Source organism: Pipistrellus kuhlii, unplaced genomic scaffold, assembly GCF_014108245.1.
Source record: "Pipistrellus kuhlii isolate mPipKuh1 unplaced genomic scaffold, mPipKuh1.p scaffold_m20_p_15, whole genome shotgun sequence".
Taxonomy (NCBI): domain Eukaryota; kingdom Metazoa; phylum Chordata; class Mammalia; order Chiroptera; family Vespertilionidae; genus Pipistrellus; species Pipistrellus kuhlii.
Window position 1 is genome coordinate 41003093 of NW_023425460.1, and position 25985 is coordinate 41029077.

The 25985-nt window shown below is 36.3% G+C and overlaps 1 protein-coding gene across 2 annotated transcripts in view; it reads left to right on the top strand.

The window, feature by feature from the left end:
- The window catches only part of ATRNL1 (attractin like 1), a 402177-nt gene that overhangs the window by 96808 nt on the left and 279384 nt on the right, over nucleotides 1–25985 (top strand). For both annotated transcript variants that reach the window (XM_045582133.1, XM_036439164.2), the window contains exons 18-20: nucleotides 1351–1569; nucleotides 11320–11457; nucleotides 17260–17353. In XM_045582133.1, coding sequence (XP_045438089.1) covers nucleotides 1351–1569; nucleotides 11320–11457; nucleotides 17260–17353 — 451 coding nt within the window. The remainder of the gene's footprint in view (nucleotides 1–1350; nucleotides 1570–11319; nucleotides 11458–17259; nucleotides 17354–25985) is intronic.

The following is a 25985-nucleotide window of genomic DNA, read 5'->3' on the forward strand; positions in this document are numbered from 1 at the left end:
TGTCAGTTTTTGAGTCAGCATTAAAGGCTAAAGAATGAATTTCCTACAGGGTTAACATTAGTCACTTGTGTTTAATGACTCAAAAAATATTCTTTCTTTTATAATTTATTATTAAACAAATATAGGAGATGGTACTCATTTTCCACCTTCTTACTTCCCATCTCTGAAATGCTTAGCATGCAAGAAAGTCATAACAACAAATCATATTGTAATTGATGAATTTTTAAATCTAATATTCTGTTATTCCTTCATGGCCCTCTCTATTGAATTCTTGATGTTCAGTTTTGCCATTGTTTACTGAAATCTTACTGGGTACAAAATGTACCCAGTGATATTAAAATACTGAGTGGCAATTAAGTTATTGTTACAATAACAGTGAAATTGAATCTGCCAGGAATCTTCTAGAAGACATTTTTTCTTGGTGCCTTGTCCCTGTGTCACCATCTTCTGTGGATACACAATTCCCAAGACAAAGTGTGCCTGTTCTAGCAAAATATCACTTCAAAGAGCACCTCAGTCCAATATAGGATACTCCGATTTTGAATTAAAAATTTAAAGCATTACATAGGAACTTTTATAAATGCGATGGCAGACTATGATAGGTTCATTCTTAGAAAAGGCACCCCAGTATTGATAGGCTTTGTTGAGGGTCATAGGTTGCACATCAATGGAATAAAAAAGGCTGAGACTCACTGATGAGTCTCAGAGTGATTTTCTGCCCTGAAAGCCATAGACAGCCTGTCTGCTGGTTGCCTGACGGAGGCAGAGGATCCACTCTCCATGTTCCCATCCAGATGGCTCTTTGGGTGGAGATTGAATCTTACTCACCACAGGAGAGCCAAATACAGCATCTTGGACCTTTGGAAAGAGCACCATCCATAGGAGGCTGTCCTAATGTGGCTCAGCCTTCACAGGGACGGGCGGGCATCACAGCACTGGCCATTCCCAGGCAGAGTGCAGATTTTCCTTGAAGGCCTTCACTAGGCACAATAGCGAACGTGGCTGTACTTCAAGGACAAAGGAAGTGTGGGCTGTAGGCCCCTCATAAGCTCCCGAAGGTCCTAATCCTGCAAAGCTCAGGAGACTTGAAGTTCTGACTTCATTTTTCTCCGTGTCTTAGTCACCACCCATTTCTAACCCTCAAGTCCGTCCACCATCTCCTCATTGTTCATGATGAATGCTTTCTTTGCTTGAAGTAGTTGCTTTCTCAGGCATTATTACCAAAATGTGTATACTATCGATGACCTTTTACAGTCTTTTTTCTCAGATCACATTTATTTCTTCATTAGCTTACAGTTCTGCTTGAGTATAAAGCCATGTAACGTGTTTGTTAATGTTCCTGTCACACAGCTCAGAATTGCTCTGGGCTGAGAACCTGTGGGCAGTGCCTGGAGCAGCCGGGGTGTGGCTGGTGCAATGACCCCAGTAACACGGGAAGAGGACACTGCAGCGAGGGCTCTTCCCGGGGACCCATGAAGCTCCTGGGAACGCACAGCAGCGAGATGGTTCTCGACTCCAGCCTTTGTCCCAAAGAGAAGAACTACGAGTGGTCCTTTATCCAGTGTCCAGGTAAGAAACGTGTGATAACAATTGCAGTTTTTCAGACAGTTCAGTTTTTCAATCAAAGTGGTTTTTTCCAACAATTTCAAGAATATTTTTTTTCTTTCTTGTAATAAAGATTTAGAAAAAAAGAATAACAAGATGAGGCTAACATTCAGAAATAAAAAATATTCTTCCCTGTACCCACCTGTGTTGTATTGATGGTATTCTGTTCGGAATTATTAAATAGGCTGACCAGATGCATTGCAAATAATTATTAGATTTGGTATCATATCAGTTTTTAAGAGGAAATAATATTGGCCTATGCCTGTGGTTTTGTGTTTTTATTTTTTATTTTTTATTCTGGTATTATATCTTAGAATTCAAAGGTAACTCCTACTATCTAATCAGACTTCATGGTAAGAATGGTAAGAATTTTTTTATTCTGGTATTATATCTTAGAATTCAAAGGTAACTCCTACTATCTAATCAGACTTCATGGTAAGAATTTTCTCTGTAATACCTATGAAGTCACCTGGCCTCATTTTGAAAGTTGACTTTGGTATTCACTACCACTCAAGTTTGAAGGTCAGTAATTACTAGATTTTAGAATTTGTTTGATTTTTAGCCCATTTTTTTTTTTTTTTGAGTGCCTACAATGTGCTAAGGAATATCTTAGATGCTAGAGATACAACAAGTCACAAATAAGTTTAATATCATTCATGGAGTCTGTATTCATGGAGCTGGCATTCTCATTGAAATTACACATACACATGTGACATCAGATGGTGATACATGCTATTAAATAAAGAAGGCCAGGGAGGGGGGATATGGCTAGCCATTTAAGCTGTGTGGTTAGAGAAGATTTTCCTGAGAGAGGACTTGTGATAACCACCCTATATGATAAAACCATAATATGCAAATAGACTGAACATGGACCTACATAGTGGTGGGAGGCGGAGTTGGCGAGCAGGCGGCACCAGGCCAGCCAAGGCGTGTGCCAGTGGGCAGAGAGAGGGAACAGTGATGGGGGTGGTGGTGATCAGTGGTGTTGGGAGGGGTGGTAAAGGGGCTGGCATTGACCCCTGATCGGCCTGTCTGATTGCCTCCTGCAGAGAGACTGGGTGTCAGCACGGTGATGGGGGCAGTGCTGCCCCCTGATTGGCTGTCTGGTCACCTCTCCAAGAGGAAGTGTGCCTAAGCTGTCAGTAGGACATCCCCTGAGAACTCCCAGACTGTGAGAAGGTTCAGGCCAGGCTGAGGGGACCCCCTCCTCCCCATCCAGTGCATGAATTTTCATTCACCAGGCCTCTACTGCATAATATAAGAGTCCAAAGATTTATGCCTATGTTTTCTTTTTAAGAGTTTAATAGCTTTAGCTCTTGCATTTAGTCTCTGACCAGTTTTGAATTACTTAAAAAAAATGACTACCATGTTTTTATTTCATTTTATTGTGGTGGGGGGAGGAAAAGAAGAGGAGATATATATAGAGATAGAGAGAAGAGAAAAAGGAGGAGAGAGAAACATTGGTTGGTTGCCTCTCCCACTCACCCAAAAGGGTTTGAACCTGCAGCCTGGGTGTGTGCCCTGACAGGAATGGAACCATCACCATCATTTGGTGGATGGGATGGCGCTCCCGCTAACTGAGCCCTGCTAGTTAGGGTCAAGTGACTTCTTAAATGTGTTGTGAGAAAGGAACATAATTCTTTTGTATTTAGGTCTCCCAGCACCATTTGTTGAAAAGACTATTCTTTCCCCATTGAATTTATTTTTTATATTTTAGTTTTCATCTTTAGAAATTATATTTTAGTCATTTTATATTTTCATTTCTCTCTCTGTATTCTTGAGTATATGGATAACTCCCTTAATAATTGTTTTAAAATTTCTCTTCTCGTTCCATCCCTGTGCTATTTCTTTGTCTGTTTCTATTGATGTGTGTGTGTGTGTGTGTGTGTGTGTGTGTGTGTGTGTGTTTGCTGAATATGGGTCAAAATTTCCAGCTCCGTTATGTTGTTTGGTATCCTGGACATTGTGACTTTTGCAGTTTATTACTAAATTTTGCTTTATTTCTTTTAGTGTGTTGAACTTTTTTCTGGCATGCAGTTACACTACATGGATCTGTATGATCAATTCCAAAATTGCTTTTAAGGTTTGTTAGGACTTGTGCACAGCAGCCCCAAGTCCAGCGTGGATTCGTTTCCATGAGGACAGTGCCTCTGAGTGGTCTCTGCACAATGCTCTTTGCATCAAGAGGTTCCCTACTCAGACTAGTGGCCGTGCAAGCTCTTCCTCATCCTGTGGGAGTTGTTCTCTGCCAGTTCTTTTTCCAGCTTCATGGAGTTTCCCATCATGTCCAGTTATTCAGTCAGAGATGCAGTCCCCTCTGCAGATTGCTGTGTACATCTCTCGCCTGTGGTATTTTGTTCCACAAATTCTAGCCACCACGGCCTCTCTGAACTCTGGTCTACGCTTCAACTAAATCAGATCTCTGGCCTTTGCTTGGGTTTCCCTCCCTGAGCTACACACGCTAATCTGCTCCAGGTGGCAAGCAGGACACGCATGTTTTGTTTCCCTTTTTTCAGGCATGCCACTCCTGAGCTTCCTGTGATGTTGCTTCAGACGTTTCCTTTAGTTTTCTTGTTGTTTACCATTAGAGGTCAAGCGATTAATTCTGAATGCTTCTATTAGTGTGGTTGTTATTTTTACAATTAACCTCTTCTAAACAGTCATAGGTCTTGACTATTTTTGTTTTGTTTTTAAAAAGTCTAGTTTGACAGTCACTGTCCTTTATCAGAGTGTTAGTCAATTAAGATTTATCATAATATTGATATTACTGAGTTTAATTCATACCATTAAGGTATTGATTTAAAAATTTTTTCTTTATTTTTCTCTTTGTTGTTTGTTCTTCCTTTTGCCTTTTTTTTTTTAGATGAATTGAGTGTTTTTTAAGTCAATTTTTTATCACTTTCATTGGATTTTTAGCTATACCTCTTTTGTGTTTTTTTTAGTGACTGCTGTAGTGATTGTAATAGTCACCTTTATCTTATCACAGTCTACCTTGAATCAGTATTATACTACTTCATGTATAAGGTAAGAATATTACAATAGTGTAATTCCATTTGCTTTTTCCTGTCCTTTGTGTAATTATTGACATATATTTTACTTCTCCATATTAACCATACATCATCATTTTTGCTTTAAAGTTTTCTTATAAAGAAATGATAAAAATCTGTTTACTAACTTATATGTTGATCATTTCCTGTGATTTTCATTTTTTTAATAGAGATCTAAATTTCTTTTTGCTATAATATTTCTTTAGCTTGATGAACTTTAACTTAAATACTGTGTTTTTTCGATTATGGCATCAAGTTATAATAGCTTTCATATATATAAAAATATTTTTACATATATATATATATATATATATGAAGCATATTTGAAGGATATTTTTTTTACTGAAAATAGCATCCCAAGTTGACAGGTATATCTTTTTCAGTGCTTTGATGATATAATTTCCTTTTCTTCCAGCTTCCTCCATTTCTCTTAAGAATTTATCAGCTTTTTGTTTATCTCTTAACATCAATATGTCTTTTTCCTCCCGTTGACGTTTTTAAGGTGTTTTTTTTCGTTTCTTTCTTAGTTTTTGGATGCCAATAATTTTAATATAATGTACCTTAGTGTCAGTTTTATTTTTTATTGAGATTGAGAGTTGTATGGCTTATTTACTCTGTGGTTTCATGGTTTTCATCATTTTTGTAACTTTTCTGCCATTCACTCATTAGATACTGCATGTGTCCCATTGTGTCACTTGATTCTTCATTTCTAGGAGATAACTAATGTTAGGCTTTTTCACTGTTCCTAGTCTTTTTTACTGACTTCCCTATATTTTATTTCCTGGAACTTCTTTGATCTATATTTCAACTCACTAATTCTTTCTTTAAATGTTTCCAGTTTCCTCTTAAATTTGTTTTAGTTCTTTATTAACATTGCACCCAAATGCACTGTGTTAAAGCAATTTTATTCATGATTCTATACCATCTATTTTTGCTGATTTCTGCTAGACAGTTCTTCTTTCTCTTGGTTTTTCTCATGTGGCTACAGTTCCCTGGCAGTTTGACTGGTTTTGGATGGTCCCAGAGGTTGAACTAGGGTTCTCAGCTGCAAATTACCGTTCTGCGATGTGCTTGACTTTTCATCCTCCAACAGTATAGGCGCGACTTCTCTGCACGGGATTCTTAGACTAGAATTCCAGGCAGAGAGCAGAATATGTCTACCACTTGAGATCTAAGCCAGGATTTTTACCTCATCACTTACTTCTGTTGTTCTAAAAAAATCTTGATGCCAGACCATATACAAAAGGTAGAGAAAATCACACTTTTTAAAAATGAGAACTAGGGTAACATAACATTATGAATGTTGTGCATATAGAGATGGCAAAAATTTGTGCAAATTATTTTCAGCTCATATAATTAGTACTATTTTGCTTGTTGTTCATTGACATAATATATATATATACAGTCAGTCTGTCTGACTATCCAACCATTAGCTATGACATGTAATGACCACCAGAAGGCAGACACTCAACACAGGAGCTGCTGAGCTGCAGTGACTTGGGAGTGGTGGTTCTCGGAGGATGCACCCCTGGACCAGACAGGAGGGAGCCTGATTCCAGCGTGCATCATCTAAGAACTGCCTTCTCTCAATCTGGGATCCCTCTATGGATGTTGGAGAGCCAGTTTTGGCCAGATCCCCGCAGGCCAGGCCAAGGGACCCCACCTGCTGGAGAGACCCTGCTTAATCTGCAGATGCCCTTCGAGCCACGGTGCTGCCCCAGGTGTGGCTGGCTGTGGAGGGACCATGGCTCCAGAGTGTGTCTGGCCCATCTTACCCAATCCTACCCCCCTGGCCACCTTCTAATTAATTTTCTTTCACTATGCACAAATCCATGTACCGGGGCACTAATATGTCATAAGATCCACCATTTTGAAGTATAGAATTCATTTTTAAATATAATCAGTAGGAGTGCAACTATCATCATCATATAGTTACAGAACATTTTGAAAATATATATATTTTATTGATTTTTTACAGAGAGGAAGGGAGAGGGATAGAAAGTTAGAAACATCAATCAGCTGCTTCCTGCACACCCCCTACTGAGGATGTTCCCACAACCCAGGTACATGCCCTTGACCGGAATCTAACCGAGAACCCTTGAGTCTGCAGGCTGACACTCTATCCATTGAGCCAAACTGGTTTCGGCATAGTTACAGAACATTTTAATATTCCCCCCGCCCCCCCCAAAAAAACAAAAACAAAAACAAAAAAAACAAAAAAAACCCATTCCCTTTAACAGCCACTACTTTCCCTCTAAAGAACTACTAATTAGCTTTTTTTTCTTTGTGTATATGTCTGTTTTGGACATTTCATCTAAATGAAATCTTATATTTTCTTTGGTGTCTGGCTTCTTTCACTTAACATCTATTTTTAAGGTTCATCAATATTACAGCATATATCTGTTCTTTACTTATGTTTATGGTTGAATAATATTCAGTTACGTACACATGTTTGTATGTTCATCAGTTGATAGATCCTTGGCTTATTTCCACTTTTCTTGCTGTTGTGAATGATGCCACTATGAGCGTTTTTATTAAGTTTTATGTGGACATGTTTTATTTATTTTTTGGTATCTACCTAGGAGTGGAAATTTAGGTCGTACGATAATCTACATTTAACAGTTGGGGAAATTGCCAGGAGGTTTTCCAGGCTACTGCAGCATTTTACCTCGCCAGCAGAAGTGTATGAGTGTTCTAGTGATTCTCTCCTCACCGACACTGGTTAATGTCCATCATTTTTATTATTATCCTCCTAGCAGGTGTGACGTGCTAACTTACTGTGCTTCTGAATTTCCATTCCCTTATGATTAACGATGCCTTTTTCATGCACTTATTAGTTATTCATAGATCTTCTTTGGGAAATGTCTATTAGAACCCTATGTTCACTCAAACAGTTTTTTTTAATTGAAGAATATTGTTATTTATATATTCTAGATAGGATCTTAAATATTTTCTCCTGCACTATGAGTTGTCTTTTTAATTTCTTGATGGTGTCCTTTGAGACACAAAGTTTATATTTATTTACTTGAGTCCCTGTGCATGACATCTTTGCACTGGGTGGATGGGGGAGAGGGAAGAGGGGTCCCTCAGCCCGGCCTGCATCCTCTCGTGGTCCAGGACCTTGGGGAGTGGGCCTAAGCCGGCAGACGGACATCCCCTGAGGGGCCCTTAACACTGCTGTGGAGGTGAAGGAGGCTTCCACCACTGCTGCTGTGCTCGCCAGCTGTGAGCCCAGCTTCTAGCTGAGTGGCATGCCCCCTGTGAGAGTGTACTGACTACTAGGGGGCAGTTCCTGTGTTGAGCGTCTTCCCTTCGTTGGTCAGTGCATGTCATGGCGACGGGTTGTTCTGCCATTCAGTCGATTTGCATATTAACCTTTTATTATATAGGATTTTGGTGTCCAATATGTCTATATATTTTTTTAGGTTGTTTATGCTTTTGGTGTCATGTCTAAGAAACTGCCACCTAATCCAAAGTAATGAAGATTTACATCTATATTTTTTGTAACTTTTAAAAATAATTTTAGCTCTTTGTCTTTGACTCATATTTAGTTTATTGTTATAAATTGTATTTTAAATGGGTTCAAATTCATTCTTTTTGCATGTGGATGTCAAGTTACTCTAGAACCATTTACTGAAAAGACTATTAATGTTCCCCATTTCATGGTCTTGGCACCCTTGTTGAAAATCAATTGACCATAGATACATGGGGCTATTTCTGGACCTAATTCTGTTGCAGTGATCTGTATGTCTGTGCATATGCCAGTATCACACTGGTTTGATTACTGTATCTTTGGAGTATGTTTCAAAATGGTGAAATGTCAATCTTTTAGTTTTGATATTTTTCAAAATTGTTTTGACTAGTTTTAGTCCTTTGTAATTTAATATGAATTTTAGCCTCTTCTTATAAAAAAAAGTCTGTTGGAATTTGATAAGTATTGCATTAAATCTTTAGATCAATTGGAATGAATTGGTATCTTAATACTATTAAATACAGAATATCTTTATATTAATGTATTTCAACAATGTTTTGTAGTTTTTAACATACAAGTCTTACATTTCTTCGGCTAAATATTTCAAAGTATTTCATTCTTCCCGATGCTATTGTAAATGAAATTGTTTTCTTTCTTTCTTCTTTTTTTTAAAATATATTTTATTGATTTTCTACAGGGAGGAAGGGAGAGAGATAGAGAGCTAGAAACGTTGATGAGAGAGAAACATCGACCAGCTGCCTCCTGCACACCCCCTACCAGGGATGTGCCTGCAACCAATGTACATGTCCTTCACTGGAATTGAACCTGGGACCTTTCAGTCCACAGACCAACGCTCTATCCACTGAGCCAAACCGGTTTCGGTGAAATTGTTTTCTTAATTTCTTACTTGGATTGTATGCCAGGGAATGTCTCCTGCGTCCTGCTTTCTCTGATGGGCCGTCTCCTTTGCCTTTGCTATTGTATTAATTACAAGCTATGGCAATGACCGTTCTTTTTTTCTGGAAGTTTAGCTTGCAGTTAGGTCTAAACATAGCAGCTCTCTGTGTGGTATGTTCATGACACAAACATTAGACATCCTTGTAGCTCACCTCCCAGCAGCTGTATGGAGGCACACCAGTAATTATGCTTCTTGATTGGCGCATGGCCCACATCTGCCTTCAGAACGTCTCCCTTTCGGAAAGGGACAGTGAGTGCATTATACTAAGCATCCTTTTTCAACTTCCAGAGGGATCACAAGTTCCTACTTCCTAGTTTTATTTGTGTAGCTGTTACCGTACCTAGAGTTTTGTTTTTGCTGGCAAGTTTTCCTTATTATTTCAGTGGGAATCTGTGAGGATGACATGCAGTTGCTACACTTAACCCCTTATTCAGTAGTTAAAGGATTTGTTTTTCTGATGAACAAACATAGCCAGGAGTTTCATAAAAATACTTGAAGCAACCCAACTCTTATTTTGATTTTTCTCAGGTAATGCTTCACACATACTGAGCACTCAGTAAGTTTTGTTTTTACCTGAGTGAATTGGCCTTATTGGTTTCACATAGAAATTTCCTGGAAACAGTACTTTAAACTTTCCAGCAGAATGTTAAAAAATTAAAGTTAACTATTGTTCCTGATTATAAAAGTAATATGAATGCATTTTAGAAAATGGATGGTGCACAAATATTTACTAAACTAAGATAACCATCATTAACTTTTCCATAGGCATATTTTTACCTTTAAAAACAAAACTGTGATCATTTTAAACATAATGTTTTGTATCTTTGTTACTTAATTTGTCATGAACGTTTTCCTTTGTTATGAAACTTTCTCTTGTTTTATAATGTGATATATAATGATAAAAGTTGAACACTACAACGTTTCTTAACTCATTAAAGGATGGTGAAGATTATTTAACATTTTCCATGATGACCCCATGTCATTTCAATGCTATGTAACAATAGTTTTGCCTCTGAAAAATTTTGTAAGATATAGGTATTTGTGTTTTACTCTTTATGTGGGTGTATTTCTTCACTCTGATGTTATGACATTATTTTAGATTCTGGGTATTTCCCTCTCATTTTCAAATTTTCCACATAGAAGAAGTATAGTGTTTAATATCTGGTCTTTTGACTCATACATCTGATTACGTATTTCTTTCTGCCATTGATTAGCTGTGTGATTGGAGTAGTTGCTTAGCTGCCCAGGCTTCCTTATCTTAGAAATTATCCTAGAAATAGTACCTTCTACATAGAATTGTTGTGAGGACTAAAGGTATAATTCATGTATATCACCCAGGATGCTATATGACAGTGATATGGTATTTATAATATTTTAAAACCGGTGCAATATGTAAACTGACTAATCAGAATATATGCTTTCGTCAAACAGTCGGAATCACTCAAACACTGGCTTTCCTGCCTAAAGTGAGAGAGAGCTCAGTTAATGCTGTTTCAATTGTATTCGTGATGAAAATGATTTTGAAGATGACAATGTCGAGGATGTTTAGACAGTTACCAAATGAAGTCAGTATTACCCTCCAAAGAGTCACTAAAGGTTCCTAGTACAATATTAATATGAAAACATAACGAATCTCATATTATGGAAACAAAAACACTCATGCTTTAAATCTGATTCTGTCAGTTCACATTCACATAGGTTTTCAATTAGCTCTTGAACCTTTTCTTACACAAAGAAGCTAAAAATGTATGCAAATTAATTTAAAAGTACTATTTTTGCTGATCTTCCATATTTATATGTACTTGAAGTAAGAACCTATTACCACACAGTTTTCTATATTAATCAATTCTTTGTTATTATTTATAAATATAATTAAGGTGAATTTTAACACTTTTAATCAAAGCCATATTATTCAGACTTTTGTTTATGTAACTTCATAGACAATATTCACATGAATCTTTTGGGACTATGTTTAAAAGTATTCCCTGCTTAGCTATAACTTTCATGTTTCAATTTATCTCTAACTCGCACATTTTACAGAGGATAAGGCAACATTTCTAAGTAGAATTTATTGTATAATTGTTCTGCACTGATATTTAGAGCCACATATGTTATACATAAAACAATTTGGGAAAGGTCCATTGGACTTTGCTAACATTCAGATTTCTAAAATAAATTCTTTGTCTTGATATAATACTTGGTATTGTTATATAGATGTATATTTTTTTACTCTTTAGCTTGCCAGTGTAATGGACACAGCACTTGCATCAATAACAATGTGTGCGAGCAGTGTAAAAATCTGACCACAGGAAAGCAGTGTCAGGACTGCATGCCAGGCTATTATGGAGATCCCACCAATGGAGGACAGTGCACAGGTAATTCGTTTTTATTCACTTCAGTGTGCGTGTGTGTGTGTGTGTGTGTGTGTGTGTGTTTGTGTGTGTATAATAGAGAAAAGAAAATTGAGAAACATAACTATTGTGGAAATATATTTTTTTAAAAAGGAAATTTTTCCATCATGTCAATATTTTGGAAAGTAATATATAATAATTCTGTGATATACTTTAAAAATTTTGCTTTTGTTATTTCAAAATGAATTCATGTTCATTATACGAAATTTATCAAATACGGATAAGTTAAAAATGACCTGTAACCTCCCTATGCAAAAGTAATCATTACTGACTGTTTTTTAATTGTAACTTACCACTTTGACGTTAGCAATAAAATAATTAAGGGTTTGTGTATGCCTTATATCAGGTAAGATTGGTGGGGCGTTTTTGGACATGGTGATAGGATGACATAATGTGTAGAGAACGTGTTTGGAATCAATCCTGGGATGAAATCCAAACTCTACCACTGTTTTAGCTTAACAATAACCCACAACCTTTGGACCAGCTTCTACCACTGTTTGAATATATGACGGCTCATTACCGTCACCCCCAGTGCCTCCTTGTCCTCAGATGTGAAGGCAGATGATAATACTTCATTGGGTTGTTGTAAAGATCAAATGAGATCATTCGTAGTTTAGGCACATGTAATAGGAACTGCCTCACATTAGGAGAACATTTAAGGATGCTGTTATCTTCACATTTTCACTCCCTCAGTCCTACTTTTCTCTGTTTTCCTCTGTATTCTGCTTCTTTCCTCCTACATTTAAAAGAAGTTTTGGTCTTTCCTTAAAAATTTTCCTGTTATGTTGTGATATTTTTTGGTAATCCTTTTTATCTCGAGATTGATCTTTGCCCCTTAGATTATTTATCTACTTTTTCTAAATGGAGGCTGCCTATATAATTCCCACAGAAAGGTCTCAGTTGCTGACTATGAAATAATGAAGAATCTTTAAGGAGAGATTTGGGCCTTATCTTGGTGTATATATAATTAAAAAAAAACAACATATTTTATTGATTTTTTTACAGAGAGGAAGGGAGAGGGATGGAGAGCTAGAAATGTCGATGAGCGAGAAACATCGACCAGCTGCCTCTTGCACACCCCCTACCGGGGATGTGCCCGCAACCAACGTACATGCCTCTGACCGGAATCGAACCTGGGACCTTTCAGCTCGCAGACCGACGCTCTGCCACTGAGCCAAACCGGTTTCGGCAGTGTAGATACAAGTATAATTTTTAACACTACCTTCATACTGAAACTATCTGAACATCTTGTAACAAATACGGATGTCTGGACATTCCCTAAAAGAATGAAGTCAGTATCTGGGTTGGGTTGTAGGGTGATTCTTGGGCATTGGTTTTTTTTAAAGGCTTTGCAAGTGACTCGAATTGCACCCAAAGTTAAGAAACATGGGGCATGATGGGCTCATCCTTACAGGCAATAAAACTGCTCAGACTATAGCAGCTTAAGGATATCTGTCCATAGCTGACTGTTACAGACATTTTTAATGCCTTAATAAACAAGCTAGGCTATGGCACAGGTATTCTCTGAGGCTAGAGGATAGTAAAAAGGAATACTAACTTTTCTTTCTCTTTACTAGGATGGGGGATTTTTTTTCTTATTAAACTCTTCTCACATGTTGCAGATTGTTCATAGAAGCAGAAAATTTATAAGCAAATGAATTTGAGCATTTTCTAATAAAAAGTAAGAAGTTTAATTCTCTCAAACTGGGAGCAGTGACCTGAATAATCTAGAGATGTAGATAAATGAAAATTACTTGACGTGGAAATCTTGGTTTTATTAGTTGTTTTGACAGAACAAAATTAAAAGTTTGCATTTTCTCAGCACACATTATCATGCTGTGTGTCAGAGAAAAGCCAACCTGAGGTTTTATAGATCCCAGAGAGAGGCCATTAAATGAACAATTACATAATTACACACATATTTAGAATATGGCATAACCATGAAGTTATCCTTTCCACAAAGATTCTGCTCAGAATAGCGTTTTTATATGAATTTAATCATATTAAGAAACCAATAAAACCTTTTTAAATCATGCAGAACTGCTTGATTAAAAAGAAACTCCATTGCATAGCTGCTCTGATATGTTTTTTAAAAAATCAAATTCTTTATTTTAAGTATTACATATTATCTCTCCCCCGTCACTCCCCTTGCCCCCAACACATGCTCTCATCCCCCTCCTGTCTATGTCCATTGGTTTTGCTTATGTGCATGTATACAAGTTCTTTGATTGATCTCTTATCCTTCCCTGCCTTCCCTCTGAGGTTTTGAGCATCTGATCTATACTTCTCTGTCTCTGGATCTATTTTTGTTCATCAGTGTATGTTGATCATTATATTCCACAAATGAGTGAGATCATATGTATTTATCTTTCTTCAACTGGCTTATTTCACTTAGCATAATGCTCTCCATGTCCACCCATGCTGTTGCAAATGGTAAGAGGTCTTTCTTTTTTATGGCAGCATAGTATTCCATTGTGTAGATGTACCACTGTTTTTTTAATCCACTCATCTGCTGATGGGCACTTAGGCTGTCTCCAAATCCTAGCTATTGTAAATTGTGCTGCTGTGAACGTAGGGGTGCATCTACCTTTTCTGATTGGCGTTTCTGATTTCTTGTGATATATTCCTAGAAGTGGGATTAGTAGGTCACATGGGAGTTCCATTTTTAATTTTTTTGAGGAAACTCCATGCTGTTCTCCACAGTGGCTGCACCCATCTGCATTTCCACCAGCAGTGCACAAGGGTTCCTTTTTCTCCACATCCTGGCCAGCATGTGTCGTTTGTGGATTCATTGATGATAGCCATTCTGACAGGTGTGAGATGGTACTGCATTGTCATTTTGATTTGAGTCTCTCGCTCTGATATTTTTAGCTAGGTTGTCCTCCCTCTGTACTTATTTTGAAATCTTTTGTTTTCCTCAGTGAAGTACTCCTCTCAGATGCTCTAGGTTTTCTGTGCTTCATCTTTTCAAGTTCTTTCATCCTTTGGGTTCTCACAGAAGGAATGACGAGGACAAGAATGAGCCTATGTGAACTTTGACACTGACACTGGGTCAGGTATTTCAGGATGACCTTTGCTTTGGACACTGGAAGATGTGGATTGTGACTTTTCCTACTAGAGGCCTTTTAGAAGAACTGCTAGAGACACAGTCCTTGAACCTTTGGGGACTGGGAAACTTGGCCATGGCTGAGGCTAGCACCGTGCTGACATCCACTCCCTTCCTCAAATCCCCCTCCCCGTTTGTGATTGGCAGACTTCTACTTTTCATCCCAACTTAAAGTCAACTTTGACTTCAACTTTTAGCAGTGTTGAATAACCCTTATATCATTTTATATCATTTCCCCCGTTTGTTGTTTAGTTTTGGTTATAAGTTGATATTTCAACTTTATATTATAGGGGAACAGAAATATCGTGTGACCACATAATGGCCCTCTTGTGTATGTCTTGGCTATAAAATCGTCATGTAAAATTCACCAAGCAAAAGGCCACTGCATGACGATTTCATAGGTGATTATTCAGCATAAAAAGAGAACCCCACATGCTGACAACAACAGAACAATTTCAACACTGTCATGAAGCATAAATTTTAAACAATTGAATTTAAAATACATTTGTGCCATTTGAGCCTGAAGTGCAGCACCACAAGGGAGTTCTCTCAAAATGAACTCACACTAAGAGGACTTTTAATACAATTTTTTTTTGTCTCAGGAATTATTAAAGCTACTATACAATGATACTTCTTTTTAAAAAACTCTGTATTAACTATTTCCAGTACTGCCTTAAAGGATAAATAAAAGGTTCATCCAAGTTTTAAATTATTATTGTACATAATGTTTTTAGTGAAGTTCTGAATACAGGGGGCAGTATGTTTTTTTTCTTTATTGATTAAGGTATTACATATGTGTCCTTATTGCCCCATTGTGCCCCCTCCCCCATGTCTTCACCCCCGTGTTGTCCGTGTCTATTAGTTAGGTTTATATGCATGCACACAAGTCCTTTGGTTGATCTCTCCCCCTTATCCTCACCCTCCTCTACCTTCCCTCAGCTGTTTGACGGTCTGATTGATGCTTCTCTATCTCTGGATCTGTTTTTGTTAATCAGTTTATGTTGTTCATTATATTCCACAAATGAGTGAGATCATGTGACATTTATCTTTCTCTGACTGGCTTATTTCACTTAGCATAATGCTCTCCAGTTACAGGGCAGTATTAATATGAAACTCTGCAAGTTAACGTGAAGAGATATCATGGGACTTTCATTCACTGCTTATTAAGTTGCATACGTGTATCGGTGTATCTCCATGTCCACGTCCTGCTATTGCTTGATGACCTTTTTTTTTCTTCCTTCCTTGCATTTCTATACCTTGTCATTCATTTCTGTCATTCTCATGCTTGTGTTTACATAGTTAATGCTACAATTCTAAAGGAAAACTGTGCTGATTAATTTAAATATTCATTATGAAGAAAAACTCACTTTTATGTAGAAATTTCTTCTAGACTAAGAAAACAGGTTCTTAAAAATCTACCTAATGTGAATTTATTTTTCTGTGTGTAGGGGTATGTGTATTTATATTAATTGTTGATTTTTTTTAAAGCAAATAATCTGAAACAGCAAGAAACTTAGTGTTCTAAAATACTTTACACTTTAATCAAAGCCAATGAGTTTTATATTTGTATGTGAATCAGGATCACACCACATAATTTCATTTTTGTCAGTAGAATGGCTCAACTGCCTAGGAACACATTGTTTTCTCATGAAAGGGTTTAAAGGGGCTAGTGATGTGGGCACTAAAGATAGAGCCTATCTCTGGACGGGAGGATGACTTGGAGCCTAGAAATGCTAACAGATCAGATATGTGATAGCATTGGTGTCAGAGAATGTGGGGGACAGTGTTTGAATGCTGCTCTCATGATGAAAAGCGGGGGGGGGGGGGGGGGGAATGTAGTAACTAGCACCTTCCAAATCTTTGGCTCTTGGCACAATCACGTGTGAGGTCTGTGTCCTAAATGACTCAACCTAATTCAAAGTAGGAAATGAAATAAGTTCAAAGTAGGAAATGAAATAAGTTCATGTGAACCAAATCCACTGTGTTGAACTCTTACACTCTGTTATACTTCAATTGTTATGGAGAGCTAACCTGGGGAATGATCTCAGAAGTGTAAAAGGATGATATTGGGGGCAAGTAAATAGATGTGCTTTTTTTTTTTTATATCAACAGATACCTATTTTTATTGTTGCAGAAAGAATAGTGGAGACAATGCATTTATTAAGTGCTTGATATGTGTTAGATATTTTAAAATACATTCCCTCACTTAATTCTCACATAAATCCTTGGGGCTAGGGTCCTTATTCCTTTTGCAGATGGAGAAACTAAGGGTAGAGAGGTAAACATACATTTCCCAGAGCACATGTCTAGGGATTACAGATGCACCTTTTGAAGCCAGTCTGCTTGACTCCACAGCTCTTGTGCTATTTGAGACCATTTCACTGCGTAGATATCCCACGTACAAGTGGACAACACAAAGAAGAGTGAGAAAAAACTCAGATCCATATGTATCCCAAGGACTTAAAAGAGCTTCACAAACATTTAAAATAAGCAAATTTACTCCCCTTTAACTTAAAAAAAATGGCTTATGTAGTAACCCCTAGTTTTTGGATGGCGAGGGAACATCCATGATATGAAATCTTCCCGGAAATGTGCTGCACGCTTGTGATGGAGAATGTTCAGTACCATTTTGGTTTTACCATTTTGGTTTGACTTTGCAGCTTGTACATGCAGCGGCCATGCGAACATCTGCCACATGCATACGGGAAAATGCTTCTGCACCACCAAAGGGATAAAAGGTGACCAGTGCCAACTGTGAGTAAAGAGGGTTGTTAGGAACTTTTGTGGGTTGAATTTGTGCTGAAGAACTAATTTTTGTACGTTTTTCCCTTTTTAAGTTGAGTGTTGTGCTAGTTAAGCAACCAGTATTATTGTAAGCTGTGTTTACCTGGGTTCTATCAATTCTAATAAAAATTTAAGCCTTTGAAAATGACAGTTTTGGGGAGGATTTAAAACAGAGTCCATAGACTATGTTTGTATTTTTATCTCTCTAAAAAGAAGAAACATTCTTATTTTTTTTTTCTGGAAAACTCATGTTATATGTAAAATCTGCATTGTATTTTTATAAATTTCCTTTGTATCTCATTAAATAACTGAAATCCAATGTTTTTATACCTTTCTTTTGAATTTTGTTAATACTGATATTTGTAATCCTTTAAGCCTTTTAAATGGTTTCTTCTACTCATCTTTTCCCTTTATGGCAGTAGACAGAAACTTGTTGTTACTATGCTCCCAGTAGTTTTATGAATGGTTATTTTATAATTTAATTGTTTTCTCAAGATTTATTCCCCTCCCCCAGATAACTTTAAGAAGCAATTGTTTTATGTTTTTCCTTTTTATTTTTAATATACATCATACATTAAAAATCTTTTTATAATTTTGAAGTATATATATATATATATGCAAATATTTATGTTTATATTATAGATTATAGGTTAAATGCACTATATTTGACACAAACCATAAATGGCAACTATAATATAGTTATAAAACATTAATAGAAGATTTTCAAAAACTAGGACTGTATAAAAAATTATACCGAAAGAAGTCTATTAACCAAAGAAAATGATTATTTTGTTTTTATTGAGAAGAAATATATTTTTAGCTGTAGAATTACCCCCAACATTTATGTCTTTGACTAGTTACTGTGGTATCGAAGGTTTTCAAGTTCAGAGAAGATGAGCAGAACCAATTTTATTTCTTCTCCGTAGATTCTAAACTAAAAAAATGGGCCAGAGCATAAGATTATAGGAGAGTTCTTGTTAAGGAAGGCGATTGTGGCCTCATTACCAGTGGGATGCAGTCAGAGTCCTGTGCTCTGTGAAAGAAGGGTGCCTCAGGCACTTCACAGCTGCCTGCTCTAAGCAGAGCCCACTTCAGGGGCATGTGGCCTCTGATCTGCACAGGGCTTCGTGCTCCCAAGGCCGTCATGCGTGCTGTAATGCTCTGCTGATGCCGTATTGAAATTCTTTTTGTTTTAAATATATTTTTATTAATTTCAGAGAAACAAGGAGAGGGAGATAGAGAAACATCCATGATGAGAGAATCATGGATCGGCTGCCTCCTGCACACCCCCTATTGGGGATCAAGCCTGCAACCAGTGCATGTTCCAGACTGGGAATCTCACCTGTGACCTCCCGATTCATAGGTTGACACTCAATCACTGAGCCATGCTGGCCAGGCCATATAGAAATTCTTAATAAATTTTTAACAAGAGTCCTGCGTTTTCATTTTACATTACTGTTTGCTTTCCTCTTAGCCACCTCCACCATGAATTATGTAACAGGTCCTAATCATAAGCAACAAGTGTTCTATTTTTGTTCTGAGATCCCATCATGATGATGAGCACTGACATTTTCAATTTGTACTGCACTTCTGTATCAATGATATAGCCATCCACAATAATTATTATCTCTGACGCGATGTAGCACTTTAATAACATATTATTTTACTTGAGATGAGAAAGCAGCATTTTAATTCATTGAACTTATGGGTTTATAAGTTTAGATATACGGAGTTGCAGGGTTTGGCGTATGTGAGAAATACTGAAAAGTAAACTATTTAGCTCTGAATGATGGGATTACATTTACCCTAGTTCTTATGTACCGCATGAGTTTTTATAAGCAGAGGGAAAATTGGATCACTAATTTATTTTATTTTATATTTTATTGATTTTTCTACAGAGAGGAACAGAGAGGGATAGAGAGTTAGAAACATCGATGAGAGAGAAACATCGACCAGCTGCCTCTTGCACATCCCCCACCGGGGATGCACCCGCAACCAAGGTACATGCACTTGACCGGAATCAAACCTGGGACCCTTCAGTCCGCAGGCCAACACTCTATCCACTGAGCCAAACCGTTTCAGCTGGACCACTAATTTTTAAAGAGTATTTTGTAGATACAATTTCATTAATTTTTTGTTTTATTTATTTAGCTTTTTGAGTGTACGACAAGGGAAGATAGGGCCATTATTCCTAAAGCAGTTATTTCCTATAGCGTGCTTACAAAATGCTCTTGTTAGAAAGCAAGGCTAGTTATTCATCTCAGCAAACAATGATTAAATGAGTGCTTGGCACTATTAATGAAGATTAATAACACAGGGTTTTTGCTTAAAGTATTTTTCAAGCTAGCGGTGGAGACACAAAACAACATACACTAATTTTGTACATTAGTGATTTGAGATGCTTATCAGCACTTCTCTCTTAAGATAATTTCTGCTCAGCTTGAAGCATGTAGTTGGGCATCACATATTCTTGAGTATTTTTTCAAACTGAAATTGGTTCTCTTCCTATTTGTTAATCTGTCGCTTGCATCATCTTTGTATTTGCCTGTATCCTTTATTGCAATGAAATTCTTTGGGGACCTTTGCATGAATAGCATAATCCCAGTGTTCAATAGTTTATTTAATGAAATGGAATGAAAAAAGAATTGAAGGAGTACTGAAAAGAGAGGGAATAGTTCATCTTCTGGGAATAAGGGCAGTTTGAGTAGAGGACATATGAGCTGGAACTTGAGGGAGGAATTCAGTTGTTCTGGGTAGAGAATATAGTGAACAGTGAAGCAAAATTGAGAATGAACATGGTTATAGAATTTCCAGTTTTGCTCAAGGATGTAGAGAGCTGGAAAGAACTTCACTTCTGTCCTTACAATGAAAGAAAGAATAGCTTGGCAAATGACAAATTTATGAATTTTCTTGAGAACATTGGATGAATTGAGATGGCAAGGTAACCAAATGGCTTATAATCTGAAGAAAAACAAGATTTCAGAGAGAGATGGGACATGAGAAATAGGTTTTCTGGAATGAAATAACTGGAATCTTAAGAGTTCAGCAGAGGTGGCTAATAAATTGCTGCTCACGTGTGCTCTCAACAGAGGGCGAAACTCCTGACAGCTACAGAAATGGGGGCGTTCACACCATTTTTAGAGGATTTAATTTTCCCTGTGACATCCTCCAGGTGCTGCTAGAAAAATTGAAGAACTTTTTAAGAATGTGTTTCTTTAAAAAAAAAAAAAGAAGAATGTGTTTCTTATGGTATAGGAGTGTGTTTTGTGGGTCGGGCGATATTGGGATACAGATATTCATTTAAAGGGGCACCAATTACTCATTTTGCCAGCATAATGGAAGTTCTCATTCTGGCCCTGGCCTGAAACATAGTAGGAACTCAAAAATGGTAACTAGAAACAAATTTAATGAAAACATGAACTCTAGTATAAATATGCAATGAGTGAAGTAGTATTTTCTATGAATATTGTTTACTTTTGAGGAGCTATTTTTTTCATCCTTTACCTTTTGTCAGCAATATCTGAGATTTTTACCTATTTTGATCCATTTTTGTTACATAATAGCCTCGTTTTTGGTTGTGCAGGAAGACAGAGGATGATACCAATGCCTTTTTCATTTTAGGAAGACCAAACATGTGCCCTCTATAAAAGCAATAATTTTGGTTATTGCAATTTCATTTTATTGTTTTTATAGTGTTCAGTTTTTAAAACCAAAGTCTTAAGTTTATTATGGTTTCTAATTGTCTTTTATAGTTCCAGTTTTTTAGTCACATTTTTAATCTTGTTCATTATCTTCTTCCATTTAAAAAAGTTATTTCAGAGCCCGTGTCTTTCCCCAGATAATATCTAAATTTTCATGGTTTTATTTACATGAGCCTTTGTTTCTGCTGGCTCCTGTTCTTATTTATCAGTTCCCAGCCCTGGTTATTTTTTTATTTTTGCACTGGATTGCTATATTTGCAAAATTTGTTTACAGATAGTTTGAGACCTTGAACGGAATATTTTTCCAAAGGGAATTAGATTCTGCTGTGTGCCTGAGGGCGGTAGTGATATAAGGATGGTTCAAGTTAGAGCTCAGTCTCTTGAAGGACTTTCTGTGTCCTTACTCCTAAGATTAGTCTTTATTGCTTAGCTCACCAACCTTTGGTGGGCCTAGGTGATAGTCCTTTTTCCTTCCAAATACTATTTCCATCCATAATCAGGGACACAGGGATCTGCCAATAACCTGGGATCCCATCCCCTGCATCCTGGCTTGGTAATTTTTTTTTGCTTTTCTGCTCTCCAATGTTTTTACATATTAATAAAAATCTATTCTTGTTAGTTTTCTTAAACTTACTATTATTGGATTCTGAAATCTATACAGCCTTATAATTTTAGGACCTGTACCTCCTAGACTATTTGAAGATTTGTTGTACCTCCATGTCTGAATTTTTATTGGTTTTTATGATAAGTTGCCTTGGATATATGGTATCGCTATTGATACTGGTGTACTCTAATATTTTTATGGGTTTCTTTAGAAGAAAAACAAAGCAAAAGAATTGTTTTATTTTGTGTATAAATTTCATAATTTCTGATAAAAACACAAATATGATTATCAGATTCTCAGCTGCTATAAATAATCTGTCATGTTATTTCAAGTTTATGCAATTAGATGTATTTCCTCCTTTTTTTGTTTCTGAGTAGAAAAATTATATCTCATGGTAAGATATATATATATATATTTAAATCAGTAGGAACAAAACGAAATGCCTTATTTTAACACTTAAAAACATGAATTATATAATTTAAAGTGGTATTTATAATGTAATGTGATCTTTCATATAAATGATAATCATTATTTTAGGTGACAATATTTACCCTTTCAAACTCCCTACTAAATATTTCAGCCTAAATTTGTTTCCTAAACTAAGCTTAGTGAGAATAGAGAATGATTATCTCTTTGCTTAGTCACAGAAATACTTTGAAGTTGTCTTTTTAATTAAGCCACTCAGAAGACTTCTGAAGGCTTTTAATGTTTGTATCTAATCACTATACAGAAGGATTCTGAATTTTGAAAACATTACTTAGCTTACATATCAGAAATTGTAATGTAACTTATAGTGAAAATTAATTTATATCTATACTTTTCCCTTCACATTTTTAATATGATTTGAACTTGAATTTGATGAGGTAATTTAATCCCACAAATTATTTATTATGTGAATTAGACTAGTAATGTCCATATATCAAATAAAGACATACTGTAGATATTTTTATAATAAAAATTTTATACACAATAAAAATATGGTGAACAGACCCTAAGGTGATACCACTGATCCCTGCCTTCTGCTACTCATGCTGTTGTATCCTTTCCTTGAGTATGGGCAGGACTTGTGACTTGCTTCTAAAACAGAAAATTGGCAAAGGTGATGGGATAGCAAGTCTATGGTTATATTACCTTATATGATAAAGGTGATGGTCTGTCACTTTCATGAATATACTTGAAGTCTGTGTCTTGCTAAGGAGACTTGCTCTACAAACTTTCCCTTTTCTGTCTTAAAGAAGTGGAGCTTAAGGTATCCTCCAGCCAATAATAAGAAACAAAGGCTCTCAGTTCTATAGCTGCAAGGAAAAAATTCGGCCAACAACCCAAGGGAGCTTAGAAGTAGGTTCATCCCCGGTTAAGCCTCTGATGAGAACGCAGCCCCAGCTAACACCTTGATGGCTGTTGCACAGAGAACCCCACTCTAGCCAAAAAGCTGCATGGTAGCCCAGTGAGTCTGAACAAACTATGCCAGACTTCTGACCCATGAAAACTGTGAGATAATAGATGTGCCGATTGAAGTCAATAAATCTGTTACTTATAATTAGATAATTAGTACAAATATGCCCACTTGCTGTTAACTTTATTCACTGAGTTGTCTGTATATGTACAAAATATTTATGTGACACATTAAGTGTTTTCAAATTATGAAGGGACTCTCCAGGCTTTGAATGAGAAAAAATATTTTTCTCAAATGGGCCAAATAATTTCAACAATGCAAAATAAGACTTTTCTGAAAAATAGACTAGAAAGAAATTTTACTTTTGTGTTACTAAACAGTGGTTTATTACCAGATGAAACACAGTTTAAAACATTTTTTTTCTGATAATTTTACATTTATATATGCAAAATTGCCTTATAAAAGATTTTAGAATTTCCTTTGTTTATAATAATGTTTTCTCTTTTTGTTGAAAATAGTTGTTTGTGAGGTCCTCCATTCTGATATTTTAACTTGCATTTATTTAAAAAGTCTACAGTGAAATAGAAGATTATGACAATCTTGATTTCAGATCACTTTATTTTTTGGGTTACATGAAAATCTATAATGACTGTGCTAAACATTTCAATATATCAGCTGATTATACTTATAACAGATTAGCTTAAATGGTTTTATCAATTTTTTTCTGCCTTCGGAAAATGAGATGGGAAGATCATTTGTCTGCAAAGCACAGCATTGGGTATAAGTGATACATTTATACATGCATTTACAAATTTACACATTTATTTGAGATTTCATTTATTTCATCCCTTGTAATGAAGATACGTTTCTATGGGCGATGACTCTGCTATTAGAATGCATTTACTTTACTAGTAAATAAGGTCTTGGATTTTGATTAGAGATGACAAGTAGATCTGATTTCTTTCATTCCCTCTTTCTTCTTGTCCTTTCTGAGTGAGTTAAACTTGAGACAGATTAATCTGATTGGACATGACATTTGTTATGAAAAGGAAAATGGATTATTCTTGCCTGCTCTGACTTTACTATGATGATTACCAACTTCCTTACTTCCTCCGCATTTATGAATCACTGCTCAGAGTTGTGCTATAAGCAAGAGCTCTCCTCTCTGCACCATCTATTCATTATTGCTATGAACACATGCATTCTTATTTTTTCTAATGGTTTGTAATTCACGGCTATACTTAATCTTTTGGCCCTCAAACTCTCCCAGATTTGGTCATGGAACTACTACAAGCTGGCTCTTACGTTTTTGTGACATGCTCTCATCAGTGAACAGATTATATCTGTCCTGATTCAAACCCAGAATCAGCAGCCCGCCCCTAGCCCGTTTTTGTTTTGCTTTGGTAGAGCGCTGGGACCTTGTGATGGAGAATCACTCATAATAGAGATCAGTATCTTTGTGCTACATGCTCTTTGCTGCAAGGTGCACTTACTTCCTGGCCTGTTCCTCAAACAGAGTTAGAGAATAATTATTTATGTATACAAATGAATACACATAAGTGCATACTTCTAATTCCAAGTCATCTCCACAAGATTCTGTTGAGTCTTTTTCATTTTAGTAATTGTGTCTTCTTTCTCAGTAAATCACTGACTCCCAATGACATAAACACATTCCTCATTTGCTCAATTTTATAATAGAATACACGTAAAAATTCTTTCAGAATTGCTTTATCTATATTATTCAATAAGTAAACATATTAAAAGGATTTTAAAGTTTGATTCCAGTTTTCCCTCCTCCACCTCACACTGGCCAAGTTGAAAGTATATAGTCAATTTTTTGAGGAACCTCTACGCTATTTATTATAGTGCTTGCACCAGTTTGCAATCCAACCAACAGTGCACAAGGGTTGCCTTTTCTCTACATCCTGCCAAAGTTTGTTGGTTGATTTATTGGTGTGAGCCATTCTGACAGGTATCAGGTGACATCTCAATGTGGTTTTAATTTGCATTTATCTGGTAATTAGTGATGGTAAGCATCTTTTCATATGTCCATTGGCCATCTATATGTCCTCTTGGGAGAAATGTCCATTCAGATTCTATGCCCATTTTTGAATTGGATTTTTTGTTCTTTTGGTGTGGAGTGGTATGAGTTTTTTTTATGTTGTTTTTTTTAAAAATAAAACTTGGACATTAACCCCTTATCGGATGTTTCATTGGTGAACATCTCCCATTCAGTAGGTTCTCTTTTCATTTTGTTGATAGTTTCCTTTGCTGTGCAAAAACTTTTCAGTTTGATGCACTTCTATTTTTTTCTTTTTCTGTTGTTTTTTCCCTTTTTTATTAAATTTCTTGGGGTGACACTGATGAACAAAATTATACAGGTTTCAGGTGCATAATTATATAATACATTATCTATACAAATTTTATTATGTTGAAGGTAAGCATATTATGATAATTTTCAGTCCAATATAATATTATATAATTTGAATAAATGACTTATTATTATTATATTGATCCTCACCTGAGGATATTTTTCTATTGATTTTGAGAGAGAGTAGAAGAAAGAGGAAGAGACAGAGAGAAACATCCATATGAGTGAAACACATTGATTGGTTGCCTCCTGCATGAGGTAACCAGGAGGTTACCAGGGCTTGGGATGGGGAGGAGCCTGCATCCGAGGTACATACCCTTGACCAGAGTTGAACCTGGGACGCTTTGGTCCACAGGAGGATACTCTAACCACTCAGTAAAACCAGCTATGGCCACACTAACTATTATTAACAAAAATGAAAGCTACAAAACTAGATTTGTAACCAGAGCTCATAGAGTCAATACATACATCAGTTGTAAAGTTCTTAAGTTCCTTACCGTTTATCAAAGCTACTCATTTTATTTTCATTA